General features: G+C 42.1%; 1 protein-coding gene across 1 annotated transcript in view; it reads right to left on the bottom strand.

Moving 5' to 3' along the window:
* MED12L (mediator complex subunit 12L) overlaps positions 1 to 15,487 on the bottom strand; it is a 165,180-nt gene that overhangs the window by 133,627 nt on the left and 16,066 nt on the right. Inside the window, exons 5-10 of the mRNA XM_067301536.1 lie at positions 10,837 to 11,006; positions 10,185 to 10,295; positions 9,481 to 9,750; positions 7,400 to 7,549; positions 6,762 to 6,861; positions 5,638 to 5,774 (exon numbers count right to left, since the gene is read on the bottom strand). Of these exons, the coding sequence (XP_067157637.1) occupies positions 5,638 to 5,774; positions 6,762 to 6,861; positions 7,400 to 7,549; positions 9,481 to 9,750; positions 10,185 to 10,295; positions 10,837 to 11,006 (938 nt within the window). The remainder of the gene's footprint in view (positions 1 to 5,637; positions 5,775 to 6,761; positions 6,862 to 7,399; positions 7,550 to 9,480; positions 9,751 to 10,184; positions 10,296 to 10,836; positions 11,007 to 15,487) is intronic.

The following is a 15,487-nucleotide window of genomic DNA, read 5'->3' as shown; positions in this document are numbered from 1 at the left end:
CTGATACTGGATTTACTGAAACAATAAAGGGTGAAAATACCCACAGACAAGCTTCACGCAACTACGCAATTCAAGTAGCTGAACTAACACTAACAGCATTATTGAGTATTACACGATTGCTTGAATTTGCTCTATTTTCTCAATGCTTGTTGAAATAGACTCCAATCCTGCAAACATTTAAATTCATTTTCCTTTGCTCATCTTGTCTCCCATAGCCCCTCGTACATCCCAGCGTATTCAGATTTAGGGCCCTTAAGCAGTAAGAAATTAATTGTTAAATTGTAGCTTACTGAACTAAAAAGGCACCATTAGACCTCCTTTCCCACAGACAGTTTTTTTTGTTTCATTTCCAGTGAAGTGATCTCAGAAAGACAAATATTAATTCGCTGCATTTGTATCAAGCGCTAATCGTGAGAACCAAGTTTAAACAACGGGACTTTTTCAGTCTAAAAAAATGAACAACAGCTCTTGGCATCAGAAGAATTCAGTTGAACTTCAAGGACATGAGAAGCAAGGTCTAAATATGAGTCCAGAGATCTAAATTTTAAAAACAATCCAAGTATACTGAATACCCACGAGGTTTCAGGATTATACATAATGATTCCAAGTAAATCCAATATAATTCTTTCAAAATCAAGTACTCTTCCTACTCAAATCCCTTCCTGAGCTGTAGTTGTGAATGATTAGGGCAGACAAAACCCAGGTAGACTAAAAGTTAGGTGAGGGTTGAGTTTTTCCAGTGCAGCAGGAAGCTGAGAGCTGACCTCGATGGGGCAGTTTTCACATAATTACAAAAAAATTGCTATTGCATCCTCTAGCTCATATGCGATGAAACCCTGTTCTGAGGGCTCTGTTTTTTGCATGAATTGACACAAACCTCTCGAGAGGGTGATGTTTAAAAGGGGGTGGAGAGGAATTAAACGTGCTCCAGCTGTAATTAATTTCAAATCTGGGCAAGGGCAGCACAATTTTATTCCTATGTAAAACTGTATGGTAGAAATAAGAACTGTTTACTGAGTTTAATTATTTATACTTGCACAGTAACATCCACAGAAATGTTTCAGCTAATAATTTTGGAGCTGTGTGCAAGAAATGGGTTTTTGTCAGCTTATGTCAGATGGAAAATACCTGTGGCTATAAACATCAGAGCATTAAGGCCAGGAGTTTTCTCTGCAGTGCTATCAAATAAAAGCGGATTTACCAGGTTCTGCCACATCATAGATTTCTAGATCTCAAGTCATCTTACCAGCTAAATCTATTAAGAAACTCTATACGAGTCATTGAAGCTGAATGAGAAACAAAAGATCTTTTGTGTTACTCACTATGCATATGGCCACATTCATAACGTAACACAGTTCTTAACATATCAATTGTGATACTGTGATTTTTATTGTCTATCATATGTTCATGCCAAAAGAGTTCAATATTTGTTATTATCAGCTCAAAAGCTGAGCGCTGACAGATGTAATGAACGTTACGTTCTGGTTTGTACACAGATCCTGCTGGGTGTCCTGTGCTTGCAACGGGAGGAACCCTACCAGAGAGGGCACCCAGGCTGTGATTCACCACCAAGGCTCAGGACAAGCTATTCCTATGTGATTATGCAGGGACAAGTCAACAAGAAGCTAAACTCGGTTCTTGTCTGCTTTGTAAAACCTGCTTAATAATGCGGCACAGGTGCTCCTCCGTGCTTGAAATCTTCCCCAAGTCACCAGAGAAGTGTTGGATTCTCCTCCCGCTTCTGTGGCCTCTCTCAAGTAGGTCAAAGACAGAGGGTTTGTCTCGGGTATGCTCAAAATGTGGATTTAACATCACATCTTCTCACACAACTTCAGCGCACCATCTTTGTCGTACTCAGGACGATGCTCCACACCCCAGCCCCGCTCAGCGCCTGCCATCCATCTCCCCTATCTGTCCTACGCGAACTCAACCCTCACTCCCCCAGTTTTCTCCCTCATGCTCCATCCCTGACGTGTCCTCTGCAGTGCTCCCTCCGCAGCTCCCCCTCTCGGTCACCTCCCGCAGTCCTAGCCCGTTCAGCTGCCTGACCCCATTTGACCACATCATCCTGCCTTTCCCGATTCTCCCTCGGCCTCAGCTCTTTAAATCCCAAGGCCTGCTTAATGCTCTCTCAAAACCCTCACCCGAGCAGCTGGAGGGGGCCACCAAGGCCAACCTCTGGGCACTCAGGACCAGCTCCTTGGAGGAGAAGACCCCCTGGGCCAGGGTGCCCAGCCTCCCACCAACAACCACCCCTGCCCTGCCCCTCCTACTTCTGCTCTGACACCTACCAGTCATCAAACATACATTAAAACACTTCCAAAGAAAGCAGGGTGAACAAAAGCAACATCCAGAGCACATCTGCCTCTGCTCACTGCCTCTCCGAACCTACGTACTTGGTAGCAGGAGGCACCTTCCTTCTACTTCAGCACATGCGCAGTGCTCTGGAGCACCACTCTTGTGTACACGCACGGGTATCGTTTGCAGTCTTCACAGCATGAACAGGAAATAAGCTCTAAACACGCTCCAGTGGGCTTACATCACAGGAGGAGTCCTTCAAATTGTATTTTGCTTTAAATAATTATGTCAGTAGCCAGACATCCTAGTGATGGACGCTTTGTTTACAAAACAAAAGCAAACAAAAGCCTTTACAGGCTCACGAGTTGCGAACTAGAAACGGAGCGTGGGGGCTCGTAACTTGTGGTCTTTCCCACCAACAAAAAACAAGGGAAGGAAATAGAGACAAAAAAAAGAACCCACACACAGAGCACTTCATCTGGGAACATCCTTAATGTGCCGAAGCACAAAACGCGCGGTGACGGAGCTGATGCACCGTCTGTGCAAGTGGATTCTCCGGGCGCCCGGAGGTGCCCAACATCCAAGTGCCACCTAGCGGTTCAGCAGCCCTCCTCCGGCCGGTCCGACAGCACGCGAGCCTCACTGCGCAGCACAGCGCAGCGCAGGGCTTCACCCGCTCATTCGCCGGCCTGCCCATGAGGTAAGCAGCTGAAAAACTGTTAGTAACCTGAATATGACTTTAAAAATTCAAATGTCAAAGTGCACAGTAAGTACGGTCAATGAAACATTCAGCAGCACAAGGCAACCTCTCGTCTAGCTGGCAAAAGTTACGCTTGAGACGAGCGGCAATTAACAGCCTTGAAAACTCCAGAGAAGGTAAGAAGCTACAGATTATCTAAGTTTTCCATTTCATACCAGCTCCAGATCCACTAAGGTACGACTGAAGCTTTAAACGTTAAGTTTTCTTCTCCAAGAAAGAAGTGTGCATCTTTTCTTCTGCTCTTCCTACACTGACAATGTCCCATGACCACCATGCAAACATCAGGTAATCGTCACTGATGTGCAATAATGAGTTATTACTGCTCAGCAGTCCTCATCTCAGAGTAAGACTGTCATGTCATTAGAAGACAAATTAACCAGAGAGACCTTCATAGAAAGGTTTAGTCTCCAGAACTGGAGGGCACATTTTCAAGAGAGCTGTTTAGAGGCCAAAACAGGCATGCTTTCAAGACAGCCCAACCTCAAGTCATAAAGAATCACAAAACAAAGGCAGTAACAGCAGACAACGCACAGTAAGAACAGAATAAATATCCTACTTTGAAAGGTCTCACTACCAACATTGCCTTTTGAAAGTCAAAGAAAAGGTCTGTAGGTAGTATTGTTATTGGAAACTAGAAAACTTTTCTGGAATGCAGACAAGGAGAAGAAAAAAGGTTACAAAAACTGTCAAGTGCAGAAGGGCAACAGAACAGAACCACATTATCTGATCCCAAAAGCAGATGAAAACAAAAAGTCAGCACTTAAACTTTAAACCATATCACACCCTTCCTAATTATTTTAAAAAACTGTTAAAACTCCTGACTTCACCCAAGAATTAAGGTTAAGGACCTTCAGCTCCATCTGCCTGCTGTGACAGCTCTCCTTCCTCTCTTTGTTCACCACCCCTGAAGCTGGCAGACACTTACTGCAGGTGTCTTAGTTCCCTGGAAAGCTACAATCCATCTGATCCCCTGCCTCTCAGAAAGGTACAAAGCATTTCAGGATGCACACCAGGGTAATCTTCACCCTTCGGTCCTGAACACCAGCTACGCAACGCAACAGACCTCCATATTAAAACAAGAACTAGAATCTGAGGGTTGGAAGTAGTGCCAGAAGACCAAACCTGGTCTACTTAATGTCAATTTTTATTTTAAGGCTACAGGACAAATCTTACCATGGCATGAAATGACAAAGGGATTAAAAAACAATGCAAATACAAAAACAATACAAGTTAACCATTGTTCCATTGCAGAGTGGGGAAAAAGCCTGAATAGACTAGGATTTTATCCTAGATAGAAAAAGACTTAGTTATCTCTTTATTTCAATATAGTTAACATACTTTAGATTGTAGCAGAAATCCATAAGATGAGCGATGAGGATGAAATGTATATTACAAGACATATCATAGAAGCTAACATTGTAACCATATATAAATAGCAATTTCAAAACTATATAACATGCATAATGCTGCAGGTACCACAGACCTCTTAAGATTTCTAATGCTTTGAGTTAGACTGCACAGGACTAAACTAGAAAAAATTTGGAACCTTCTTGAGCAAGAAAGACTTGGCCCAGAATGGATGACTCAAGATACTATTATTGCTGCTGGCATACAACAGCTATATTTTCTCTCTCATGATCATAATAGTGTATTTCAAATACACAGACTACTCTGGCAAGTCTTTCACTCCTACCTACCATTTCTGAGCTTCACAGACAGAGTTTCTTGGCAGGTATATCTGCATGGAAATTTTTCCAAAGAGATCTTAATTCTCACCACTATATGCTGCTTGTTTATTGCAAAAGTCATTACAGCGCTGACTGACAACTATTACGCAGTGTTTCTGTGCAACAGAGGGTCTTGAATTCTGACCAGTGCTCACCAAAAACAAGCTCATAATTTAAACAGGTGCATTCAAAAAAAAAGACATTTTGCAAAAAAGCTTTTAAAACATTCACATTCAAGAGCTATGTGGGATCCACTACTATTCTCCATTTTAAAAATTTTACTTCAATTGTGTATTATTAAAGCTGGCTATTTTTTTTTTTTTCACAATAGTTTCCAAGGAAACTGAGCCTGACATTTTACATATGCCCAGTGACGACATCATCTGCACTGAGTAAAATGTGAAAGATGTCTGATAGTAATTCTCATGATCTTTCAAAATAGCTCTAGGAGTACAGGTAAAAATATCAAAAAAGCCTAGAAGTATGCAGGCTTAGAATGTTTTGCTACACTTAATAAGCTATTTACTACTTCCTATGAAGGATGTAAAAGTTTTGTTATGGAACAATATCCAGAAATTTTACTCAATCCATGGCAGCACCCTAAACGCAAAGCACTAAAACTTGATGCTCTCTCCTAAATAAAATTTAAGGTACAAAGCACTGAACACATCAGTTATAACAGCAGAAAGCTGTTTGCTCCTAATAAACCAAATGTTGAACAGTACACAAAATATATACACCAAGAAAACATGAAGCTTTTGTATCAAGCTTACATATGCACACAATTCTCACACGTAAAAATAAAATCAGTTGTCTGCAGATTATGAAATGAGAGGGAAGAGTAGCCATTACCTCTTGGTTATCTTTGTTCTGGTTTGCCCAGAAAATCTTGTGATAAAGTGTCTCCATTGAATTGCTGGAATCCGATCTGTCAAAACAATGTCGATCCAGCACTTCTAAGGTGTGTAAAACTCGGCTGATGGTCACCCCTAGATATGGGAGTTAAGGGAAAAAAGGGTTACACAGGAGGACAGTGTAGGATTTCAGGCATTACTGGCTGCAGCGAGCGTCGGCAGCGGGACAGCAGCAGAGCACGTATGGGTCAGCAGAAGCACGAATGCTCTGTCTGGAGAGATGGACATCTTTGCTTAGCAACTCAGTCTCAGCTGCTGGTAGATTTAGCTGTAACCATTTCTGACACTACCATCCTCTAGTAGAGGAATGAGCTGACACACAGGATCGGTAACAGTTTAAATCACAACAGCCAATTCTGCCACAGAGGGCTAGTCTGAGCCACAATACCGAATTAAAATTCGGTTGCCCTGCAAAATATTTGTGAGAATGATCAGCAGTAACTTCAGGCTGAGAGATTTCCCCATTCCTATGAAAAGTGTGGTTAGTAACAGATGAGCAGGTTAAAGAACACACACGCGCACAAAACACGCCACTCTGAGAATGGCTTTATAACAGAAAAGGTCTCCAGGCACAGAATGATCAGAAGCGGCCAGCAGCCAGAAGTCCATACAAGCCTTTATTTGATGTTTATTTCATTGTTAGGTGGCTGTTCTTTTTGTTATGCAGAAGAAAGCCCAAGTACAAATGCCAGAAAGTGACTCCATATTTTCTAATTTTGTATGTTTTAATACACAAATGGCCAGCAAGAATCTCTGCCCTATCAAACCACACCTAAGCTCCAAAGAAGCTATTTCATACACAGTCCTCAGCTGGATATCCAGTTGGGTCCAGGAGCTGGAAGTATCCAAGCCCAAACCTGAATCCTTAGTCTCTACCCAAAACTTCCATGTTAATGCTCTATCACCAGTCCAAAAACAGGGGAGAATGCTGACTGGCATTTACACTGCACCCATCTGTCGTATCTATTACTAGAATTAGTCACAGTGCAATAGGATTATACTCAAAGAACAGATTTAAACCCTAAGGCAGCCAACATTTGTTTCATATTTGACTTGCCTTACCTGCAGTTGATTCTTGGCACTTGTCGAAAGACCACCGCACCTCCACAGCACGGCCTCTTTGTTTTATCTGCTGTTCCACTTCATAAATCTTTGCCCGAACCTGCAAAAATGATTGTTGCTAATTAGCTAGTGGTGGGAAGTCACAATTCTCATTTCAAGCTTGTGTCAGATTTCTCAGCAGGAGCAAGGTACCCTATAGTGTTTCACAATACTTCCTACATTTGGAAACAGCAAACTGAAGTATGTTCTGTTCAAATGCTTTTGTCTGTTAAATATCATCTAGTAAAATAAAACATCTTTTCCATCTGATACTGACATCCAACTCTGCAAAAGTTAACTTTTACTGTGTCTGAAAAGTCACATTTCACAATACAGTACAAAAAACTGCTTATTTGCCATTTTACATCTTAAGGTAATTTCAGTTTAATAACTGAAAACATCTGAATAACAAATTAAATTCCCGATATTTTCACAAAAACAGCACATAGATGAAGTACAAACTAAGCTTATCGAAAGCTAGCACATCACTAGTCTAGAACTATAGAAACATTTGAAGTTAACTGTACTCCTAGTGACCACAAAAGCACTTTCTGGGATATAGAATAGATCTCTGCAATTTGACAACGAAAAAAGCTTACCTGCTGATTAAATGCTGAATTTCCACCTGGCATAGGTAAACTAGATGGAGCAACTTGAAGTAAATCCAGAGGCGAGCCTGGATTAATGTTCTTATTCTCATTCGTGGAATAATTCCACACCAAGGCACTTGGGCAACAAAGAGTTACAGTCTGCAAACAATAGCATAAAACACTTAGAAGAAATTCCTTTTGATAAACACGTGTGACAGATAAGACCAACAATAAGAGAGTTCAGGAGACTCGAATCACTAACTACTACAGCGAAAGAAACAAAAGGTAGGCCTGTGCACAGTTACTTAAAAACACCCATTTGCAGAAATTCAGTTAATATGTAATTTTCCTTCTTCACTATTAAATTAAAAATTGTATGTAAATATATGTTCAATTCACATTTGTATTGCTTTGATAGTGCTGTCAAAGAACAAAGGTTAATTTTAATCAGATTCGGTGTGAAATGTGAATGTGCTTTAGAAAAAAAAGTAAATAACTTTGGTGCTCAGCTCACAAAGAGAAGCAACATATGAAAAATTAAAACAATATTTTAATTAAAATAAACTCTTCTATCAAGATTTTAAAGCACAAGAGTCACTGAAATGCATCACGAACTTGTCATTTCTTTTGAAGTAAATCTTAAGATGCTGCACCAACAGGCTGCAAAACAGTTATTTTACAATGGCTTATCAGTAGATAAGCCTGTAGCATCTAGTACTGTCCAGACCAAAAGAAGAATGCTTTAGTATTTTGGGGTCAGATCTTAAATCCCATCTAAAATGACAGCAGCAGACTCATCTTATGTATGCTTATTTCTGAGACTCCTGGATTATTTATTGGGAAGTTCTCCAAATCCAGGTCTGGATTCCAAAGCAGTAGCTTAACAAAAGCATGGCCTACAGAGACGCTCCTTTGAAAAGCCTGAGAGCTTGTCTAAATCAGGGCTCTCCCTGGACCAAGAGGGGAAAAAAACAACAAAAAACAAAACCGCCACTCCCCCACCCCCCCCAAATAGTACAGGTGCAGCAGAAAGACCAGCCACTGTGCTGTTAGTACAGAAAAAGCTGTAAAGCTGCCAGAGAGCATACGAGCCTACACCAGCAGTCCACCATGGAGACAAATGCTGAAGTTCCTATGACAGATCATTGCTCGAGAGGAAAAAGAGTCACAGCACGCTCAGAGCAAGACAGGATCTGACTTTCTGCAGCCACACACCCTCAACAGAGGGAGAGACGCTGATTTTCTCCCACTTACTCTCTTCAGTTAGTGCCGATGAGTCTTTCTTGTGTACAGCCTGAACACCCTGGCTTGCCTCCAGGCTCTAAACTCCCCTCTTTGCTACCGCTGCGAGAAAGCGGCAGCCCCGTGAGATGGAGCTGCACATCACCAGCATGCTCTTGGTACCATAACCAGGACATCTCCACGCAGCCCCTGGAGGCATACAACTGAGCGGACACAACAGCAGCAGGGCTTGACTGAGGCAGCTCAACAGCAGCAGCTTGTTATACAATCCTCTTTTAGAAAATAATTATTCTCTTGACAATCCTGCTATTGCCAAGCAGTTTCTTCTAGTCCACAGTTTTAAAAACCGTGAAAGCTGACAAGGCAATATATACTACTTCCTGCTCTCCCAGAACCAAAGCAAAGTATCTGCGATGGTACCAAGAGTCTGTGACAAGCTGGAAGGAGGAAGGACATCCTCAGGGGCGGTAGGAGGAGTCAGTACGGTGCCATCTTCTGCTCAACTGCAATCAAAAACAGCCAGGGTCTGGCAGAAAGGAGCAGGCTCACCAGTGATGAACACATATTGCACAGAACATTACTGCAACCAGAAACACTGTCACGAGGGAGGTTTGATCCCTCTAGCCAGCAGGGTCATTCTCCCCCATGGAAGAGGTGCGACAGATATGCAGGTAGCACAAGCTTCTCGATGGGGTTCCAACATCGCATCGCAGTCGATGTGGAGAATTCACCTTCATGCTCTTTCCAGACCCACGAGTAGCACATCTTGCCCAACCCAGAAAACACTTTATTTTCAGATATATTGAATGGTTATAGCCTTGACAAGAATCAACAAAACATTGGCCTACCTGCAGCATACAACTAAGTCCATAAACCAACGGACGATGTTGCGGGCAGGAGAGGAAATCTGAACAGGCTAGCTGTACCGGGCTCACCACAGGACCAGGTGCAGTCGGACTTGGGGCTGCTAAAGGAGGGTTATTTGGTCCAATAATTATATGAGGAGAATGTGCAGCTACAAGGTTAGGACCATCGCCTAGCAATAAAGATAGGCGTCTGGCACAAAAATAAGCAAGGCGACGGGACAGATAAGCTGACTGAACAAATTCTTCTGAGTACTGAAATAATAAAAAAAAAAACACACAGTTTACTAGGCAGTCTTTTCCACATATTCATTTTCATTAACAATCTAACACTGGACATGCATAAACTAGAATGGATCACCTAATCCAAGATCTCAGAAGCTGAAAAAGAAAAGAGCAGCTCAAATGCAAGTTTATACTTCTGTCTCAAATTTCATCTGTCCTGCAGGATCAGTTACAGAAAAAGAATCCTCCTACCAATTTAAAATAAGAAGGATTATAATGCAGGAAATTGTCTTTACTTATTCTAAGCATGCACCATATTTCCATAAATGTCATATGTAAAAATGTTTATGTATAAACAGATTTTGTCACCACAAATATTAGAATCATTCAAAAATTATTTAAGTTATACTAATCAGACTTGTATTGATTTTGTAAGTCACATGGCTTTAATACATGCTTTGTACCTGCAGCATTAGCGGCAACAACAGCTTAAGAAGATCGTCATCAATAGGTCTGATTTTTTCCAAAACATCCAGTATCCATGTCAAATATTCGTGTCTCTCAAGCATTCCTTCCTTAAAGGATTTAAGATAATGCATCAAGTATTAACAGGAAGCACTAAACAGGTGTGCTCAAGCTCAGGTGATCTTGCTCAATGAGTATCGGGACTTCTGCTCCCACTAAGCCACAACAGGTCCTCAGCTGATGGCCTGTGGTGCCGAGGCCCCTGGGCACCTCAGCTCCTCTGCCTGTCCAGACTGCTGGTGCTGGCCTGCAACGGTGGCCAGGAGCCAGACCAGTGTGGAATGGAACAGCCCGTCGCTACTTCAACATCCATGGTTCAATGCGCCACAGTGACCAGCCTGACCCACAGTAATTAAAATCACCGTTAAAAGATGGGATCATCTGGAAGAGCCAGAAGAGGCGAGTACATTGCTGCAATTGTAATCAAGCACATTAAGCAAATCACAGCTTTTTCAGCTAGCAAATCTTTAACAGGAATTAGCATTTACAATTTGTGCAAGCCTTATGACAAATGTTACCAGTAAGTTCTAAAATTGAACTTTCCAAGTACAGTAACCTCAAAAAAATACCATGCACTTCTTGAAGTATTACCTGAAACATATAAAATGACAATTTTTCATTATATTCCCACTGCTTCAGGGCGTGCTCCATCTCCTGAGGCATCGCTACAGAGTTGTTGCCTTGGCCAGAAGTCATATGATAAAACTCTGCAACCTTTGCCAGCTGCTCTCGAAGGTATCTAGTAATAATTTGCGTCCATTCTGCAAAATAAGTTTACAATTAGAACACTTCAGGCGATAACAGATTTCTTTCACTGTCAGAATTAAAACAAATTTATATTGCCTTTGTAGTCAAAGGATTTCTCCAAAACATTAACCAACAGTCTCATAATGCAAAAACCTTTTGCAAATTAATGGGCTTTTTATGTGCCTCTCCTGTGCATCATTCTCAAAGCACTGTCAGTTATGTAAGTAGCCTGCTAGTTTAGGGTTAATTCTGTCTGTGATGTAAGAAGCACACCTTTAAGCATACAAGCTACATCTTTAGGGAATCGGCTCTCTTTCATCAGGGCTCAGCATTCAGCCACAAAACAGCTTTGAAATAGATAAAGTAAGTATACTACAATTACTACCTTCTGTCTGGAGCTTTATTCCCCTCTTCCCTCCCCCTCCAAATATAGGGAGAATAAAACTCAGAATTTTGTACAAGCAATGGGATATAAAACTGTTCTTGAAAATGGTAACTCCTCCAGATTTTCACTCTGACAAGAATGCAAAGGTTCAGGAGCAGTTTTTTAGGTCAGACTGAGCAGCACAGCACAGAGGCTTACAAGAAAGAGTGATTATCTTTTATTACAGATTAGTCAGAAGGTGCTGTTCACCAAATACATGAACCTACCAAAAATAAATCAGGTTTTCTCTCTGCTTCAGCAGTGATCCTATATTTAGCAAAACTTGGAGAAATTAGTGAACAGAAGTAAGTTTGCTTGCTCATCTTGGCATTTCTGCAAGTCAGGAATTCAAATCAATGCACACTATAACTAGACGAACTACTAGCAGATCAACACTTTTGGTCAAATTTAACCGGCCTCAGTGCTCCTCAGCTCCAGCAGTTCCCTTGTTAAGTGCTCGCATGCTCTCCAGCCACCGCTGCTCGTGGCCACCTGAGAACCACGGTCCTTCACCCCAAGAGTCACGCTCACGCAGGAGACCGTCTCTGCCTGTACACAGTGAAAAGGTGCTATTCCATGGTTACAAAACACACTTAATTTCTCATCTCTCCAAATTCTGATGCAGTAGAAAAAGGCTCTTAACTCAAAAAAGCTTTAAGGGCATCATAACCATGTAAAGACATTCCTCTATCCTCACTTGTAAAACCTATGAATGACCCTCTTCCCACAGGAACCCTGAGACGTGCTCTGATAAAAAGAAAAAGAATACCCCATTAATCCGCCTGGTGCTCCTCCAGAAAATATTGCCTTGTAATAAAGTGACTAGGATTGCACCAAGCATACTTTGGGACACACACACACTCCCCTCAAACAGCACATTTATTTCAAAACGCACAGCACGCGTGGCTTCCATGACTGTCTAGGACGAGAGTAACAAAGGCAACTGAAAAACAAGACACTGCTAAGTTTCAGCTGGTGACAGCAGCAGCTTCTGCAAGAGGTCAGGCCACTTTCATCTACAGACAAGGAAGCAATATGAAGAGAGGACACGAGAAGCATCAGTACTCATTCTTTCACCTGCAAGAAAAAATCAAGTGTAAAATTTTGAACTATCACCAGTAAATAGTTTAAAATTAAGAAAAGAAAATGATGATTTGTATACAACTGTCAAGTTCTGTATGAACAAAGCTTTTATATGATGCTGTTCCTGTGCAATATATTCGGCAACATTACTACAGAGCCAACGTTAGAAAAAGGCAGGCAGGTTAGGGAATAAAGCAAAACGAATCAAGTGTCACAGCTGCTGAGGGTGTGGCAGGAATAAATCAAGTAGCTACTCCTTTCAGCATCTTCCCTAGAAGGAGAAATGGCAGAAGCAAAACTTCTTGCCACATTCCCCAAAGCCACAAAAATATGAGGAACAGAACTTCTTCAAAAATTCTGTCTTCCACTTGGTTCAGAACATGACCTCCCAGTTTTAGAGCGTTAGAATCAAGCTGGCCAGAACCGGTAGCTCAATATCTATTGATCAAATCATGACACTGATTCCAACCCCTTTCTGAAAAAATACATATTTATATATATTTATATAAATACACAATATATGCACATTCTTTTGTGGTCTGGCTTAAACCACATCTAATTCCTTCAGGGTTATTTTTAAACACTATTATAACCAAACTCTTGGGTCATCTTATTTTCAGGAAGGTTTCTGTGACTCCAAATTACCCATATCTCCACACTGCCAATGCGAAGCTTGTGTAAAGTGATTCCAGCTGAAGCAACCTACTCTTTCATGGATTATTCTCAATCTAAAATCGAGCACAAGGGAAGCCAATGCAGTGAACTGCGCAGAGCGGCACAGTCGGAGCAGCACCACCGAATACAGCTGTAATCACCATTTATACTGCAGAGACATGAACACAACAGGAGAGCTGCACACCTACACTGCCAGATGAAGCCGCCTCTCTCCGCACTTTGCACCACACGTGCTTCCTGGGACAGAGAGCAGCAGCCTCGAGCGAGCCTTAGCCAGCCCGCTTCTCGACAGGCTTTCCTCCAGGCAGCATGGGCCAGGACTGACTCGACAGGAGATGATTACCTAGACAAAGCTTTGGGAAAGGAGGAACGGCAAGGAAGGCGTTCTCTTAGCAGCGCAGCCGGAACGACCCAGGAGATCCGCATCTGTCAGAGCTGTGTTTAACCAGCGTGCAGCATATTTTAGAGGAGCGCATTCTTTTATGAATGCATAATGCAGCCGCTTTGGCGGCCTAAGCCTGTCAACCGTCAGAGCGACAGGGACCACCACTCCAAAACACATCTCTTCTCAGTGTTTGCTACCCACCCCAGATTTAAGCTGGTTTGTTCAGTCGGTAGTTCTGTCGACATGTTCGGAATATACATGGAATCCTTTCATTTCAGTCTCCTGAAATTTCTGTACAAAGCTAAGGGCTTTAGTGTTTTCATATAGCTGTTTAACTACATTATGTAAACATTTACTTCAAACGTTCACACGTTTTTGTGGAAACAACCACAAATCCACTACTGCACACCTTTTTCATGTCACACTATGAAAGAATAATTTTCCCAAAGCAATTATCAATATTGCTGTGCCACTGAGTTAGAAACCATGGAAAATGAAAAATTTGCAATACATAGGGCACAAATCAGAAACATTATTGAGTAATCTTCAGCCGTTCTCAAATGAGCAACAAATTACTTTCTAAATAAATTCCAAATAAACTTTGCAAAAATAGGGAATTTGGACAGACAGCATAGCCTTCAGTATCACATTTGGCAGACTCAGAAACCTGCTTCAGAGTACTCCGTGACAAAAATCACGGGCACCTCGACCCCCACGTACTCTTACAGGCTTCGTTCATTTTAGCCTGAAGCAGAGGTCACCATGGAGGCAGCCACAGCAGACGTGAGCAGGGCTTTCCCACCTGCTTCCCCACCACACAGTATCAACTCTCACCTTCCCAGTAAGCATAACCTCCTCTTATTTTAAGGAGCTACTACTCCTAGCCAGGGTGCACCAGATCTAGACCAACTTACCGGGAAAGATAAGTTGCTGCAAAGACCAACTCTTGCAGTTGTAAGCAAGGAAAAGAGAAGGAAAAAAGAGGGCCTGCTTCAGCATCCGTTGGTACAAGGGATGTGCTGAGCTAAAGACAGAATGGGAAGTTGAGAGAAAGAAAGAGCAAGTCATCCAGTCCCACTAAGTGGTTATAAAACTGCTTAACTGAGACTGAGTTTTTCCTGCTCTGGGAAGAGGAGTAGAGAACTATGCTAACATCCCACCAAAACAGCACTGACCTCACTACAGCTAAGCTAATCAGAGCATGGCCTCCTAGATTTAATACGAGAATGGAGGCATCAGCCTGACTTGATATTCTGGGCGGCTGTTGTCTCTTCTCCTTATTGCCGACCTCCTCTCTGCCTCCCCCTTGCTCTCTGTCACCAGTCACCGGCAGGACACCTTCCTATTTTAGTCATTGTCGTTTGAGCACGCTGCAGAACAAACACTAACATCCACGCTGAGCCCAGCACGTGCAGTCCAAACATTGCCAGACATCAAGCTCAAGGTTAGAGCATCTCAGCACACGCTCTTCTCTAACATTTTTTAGAGTATCTCAAGGCACGTTCATCTGAACAGGTTCGCTATATCACCAATAAAATCACAAAACACATAAAGGGCCATACCTTGATGCAATTTTGACAGGGCTCTTAGGAAGATGACATAGGATAACATAGCATGGTTGGCAACTGAGGTGAATCAATTTCCCCATCTTGATGTCACTGTTCCAAAGCCTGTTCTTTAAAATAAGATGGAAAACCCAGGACTCTGTCAAACCCATAACACACCAGACTAAATTCTTATCTCATTTGTTTCACACAAACACACACATCTACGTGCATTGCTCCCCACACCTACCCACTACTATAGTGCTATTCCAGCTGATCAGCTTTTCTTTCATTACTGCCTGCGTAGGAAGACTTCCAAACGAGAGTTATTAACTGGAAGCAATGCCAGTGCAGCTCATCCTATTGCTTTGAGGAAACATGGCT

Source organism: Apteryx mantelli, chromosome 9 (genome assembly GCF_036417845.1).
Source record: "Apteryx mantelli isolate bAptMan1 chromosome 9, bAptMan1.hap1, whole genome shotgun sequence".
NCBI classification, from domain to species: Eukaryota; Metazoa; Chordata; class Aves; order Apterygiformes; family Apterygidae; genus Apteryx; species Apteryx mantelli.
Note: the sequence above shows the minus strand (reverse complement) of the source record. Positions and strands in the feature narration are given on the sequence as shown.